Source organism: Pollachius pollachius (assembly GCF_949987615.1).
Source record: "Pollachius pollachius genome assembly, chromosome: 8".
Lineage (NCBI taxonomy): Eukaryota > Metazoa > Chordata > Actinopteri > Gadiformes > Gadidae > Pollachius > Pollachius pollachius.
This window is the reverse complement of record NC_136941.1, coordinates 23936916-23939415: the sequence shown is the minus strand read 5'-3', so window position 1 is coordinate 23939415 and position 2500 is coordinate 23936916. Positions and strand designations below refer to the sequence as shown.

The 2500-nt window shown below is 41.2% G+C and overlaps 1 protein-coding gene across 1 annotated transcript in view; it reads left to right on the top strand.

Moving 5' to 3' along the window:
- Positions 1–2500, top strand: part of LOC307078926 (copine-5) — a gene marked incomplete at both ends in the record, with an annotated part of 120678 nt that overhangs the window by 64001 nt on the left and 54177 nt on the right. Inside the window, one exon of the mRNA XM_079740961.1 lies at positions 2017–2080. Coding sequence (XP_079597087.1) covers positions 2017–2080 — 64 coding nt within the window. The remainder of the gene's footprint in view (positions 1–2016; positions 2081–2500) is intronic.

Sequence of the window (2500 nt, the reverse complement as noted above, 5' to 3'; positions counted from 1 at the left end):
ACACACACACACACAACACGCAGATTCTGAATATTATACTTATTACATATCCCAGAAGTTTTTAATTAAATTATTTCTACAAGAAAACTGTGAATAATGGATTCTAATAGTGTCCAAAAAACAGTTTATCAGTTTGGCCAAAGCAGACATTAACCAAAAAGAGAAGGAGATTTCTGTGTAGAGATATATGATATGCATTCAAATTTGGTTTCATGACCAGCGCGCTTGCTCTCCACACAGCAAATCTTGTTGGTTTCATCATGAGACACACTGCGTCGTGAACACATAAAGCTCACGACCTCACAGTGAGGATGAACAGCATCAACACAGGAAAGTCAGACACAATGACGCACATTTATATGTTAACTAGCTAAGGGCTGACAGTGATGGTGGATAAAGAGGCTTTCACCCTCCAGATGAACACAGAACAAGATCCTGTTTGATTTCCAATCTCTTGAGCCGTATGGCGACGACTGAGGAGCCTTGATTGGCATTTTGACAATGTTGCTCGTGACGGCGATCTGTGCTTCTGCAAAGAAATGGGATATCAGTGATAAGGATTCACTTTTGTATTGGACATGTTGCAGATGAATGTTGGTGCCAACGCTCCAGATAAATGGTTTATGTGCTCTCTGGGATTCATGGCGGGTTTGACCATCATGAGGTCTGAATACAAATGCTGTGGCTACAATAGCATATGAATGAGACAGTATAAACACCAATATAAAAGCTAAATAGTAGTAAACAGCAATCCTGCTTTTATAATACAGGCTTTACACACCACCAGAAATGGGGGGAATCAACGAGAAACGCAAGTAGTATATTTCTTTGCTTCTGAATACTTGCATCGTCAGGTCGACCCAAACAATTTTTATTTGAAGAAAAGATGCAAAATGTTGAGCCTCAAATCTCAATGCTATCTTTGATTCATGGCACTGTACCATAGAGGGCTTTATGTTGTATTTGCCTGTCGTGACTTGGCATCAACTATCAACTATCTTCAACTATGGGCTGTTCTGTTCGGCAACACTCATTTCGGTGCGTGAGCAGTAGCCGAAATAGGACTCAAAAGCAAGACTCGGGAGGCAGAAGTCTTTGTAGAAAGAAAGGTCTTCACTAGCAGATAGGTCGGTACACGGGATGTTGCAGATCAGGCAAACAATCCGGTAGGGAATAGAGCAAGGAGTTCTGTGTCGGTGCATGGGAAATCAGTCGTAGGGCAAGCAGAGAATGCTGGGAAGCTTGATATAAAGAACAAAGACGAAGTGGCAGAGAGGAATGGAAACACGCTGACTGAATACACCAGGAGGGGAATGTTGTAATGTAATGAGGTACAGGTTAAAAACAATTAAGGTGAGTGAGTGACAATCAGAGTCACGAGAAACATAAGGACAGAGAGTGAAACAATCAACGAAGGGGCCAACCGCGGACCTCTAGAACCCAAACCCCAGCTTAAACCCATTTGTCTAACCATGAACACATGAAATTGCAGAAAAAAACCAGTGTAAGTGAATAGCGCATCAATCACATGAAGTATCAGTTGATTCCAACTGTTGGTTTGGTTTTCTAATATGAAAGATGCGATCAGTCAATATAACAATGGATTGCTCTCCTCCTCAGTCCTGACTGGTTTCTCTCTGAGCCAGCTGTTTGTAAATACGTACGTGTGACCTTTCCAGTTCAACCGTAGCCACTAATAGCTTTGTAATCAGATCTTCATGGAAATTGCTTTCATAAAAAAGAAAACATTTTATTTGTGTTTAGCAGTGAGGTGTCCGCAGCAATACAGAGGCTCATAAAGAACACATTATTTACAGCTTCCTGTGCGAACAGAAGAATGTGACTGATCAACATTTATTTTAGACTGCTTGTTTGGGCCTCATCTTCTAAGTTTCAAGCCAATCAGTGTTTCTCGATCAAGGGGATGAAGGGAAGGGGAGAAAGGGAAGAGATCACTGGAAGATGTGCTCTTCTACTCCTGATCAAGCCTTTTGTTGTCCTCTTGTATTCCTCCAGAGGGATCCCTGGGAAGAAATGTGGCAGCATCATCCTGTCTGCAGAGGAGCTGAGTAACTGTCGAGTGAGTACTCTGTCCCACCAGCCAGCTGTTGTATCGTAGATACATTCAGACTATTTGAAATCATTAAATTGCTGGAATAAAATGCATTGAAATGTATATTTAGGTATTCCCCTATTGTCTCTGTACCGTTCATTTTTTCCCCAAATTCTGTAAAAGTCATACTGCAGCCTATACCGTAAGTCGAAAACTCTTGACATTTTCAGGTATGGTTGCCAATAACCCCCATTACCCATAAACCCAAATGTGGTACTGCCCCCAAAGGTGGCGATATTGTAAAAAATCATGAATTAGGCTTATTTCTCCTCAGCAGATTGACCTGGACTCAATCATATTAATCTCTAGAATCAGATGCATCATTAAGGCCCTGCTCTTATGGCCTAAAAATGTTTATTTTACCACAATTTCATAGAAAAGCCAAAC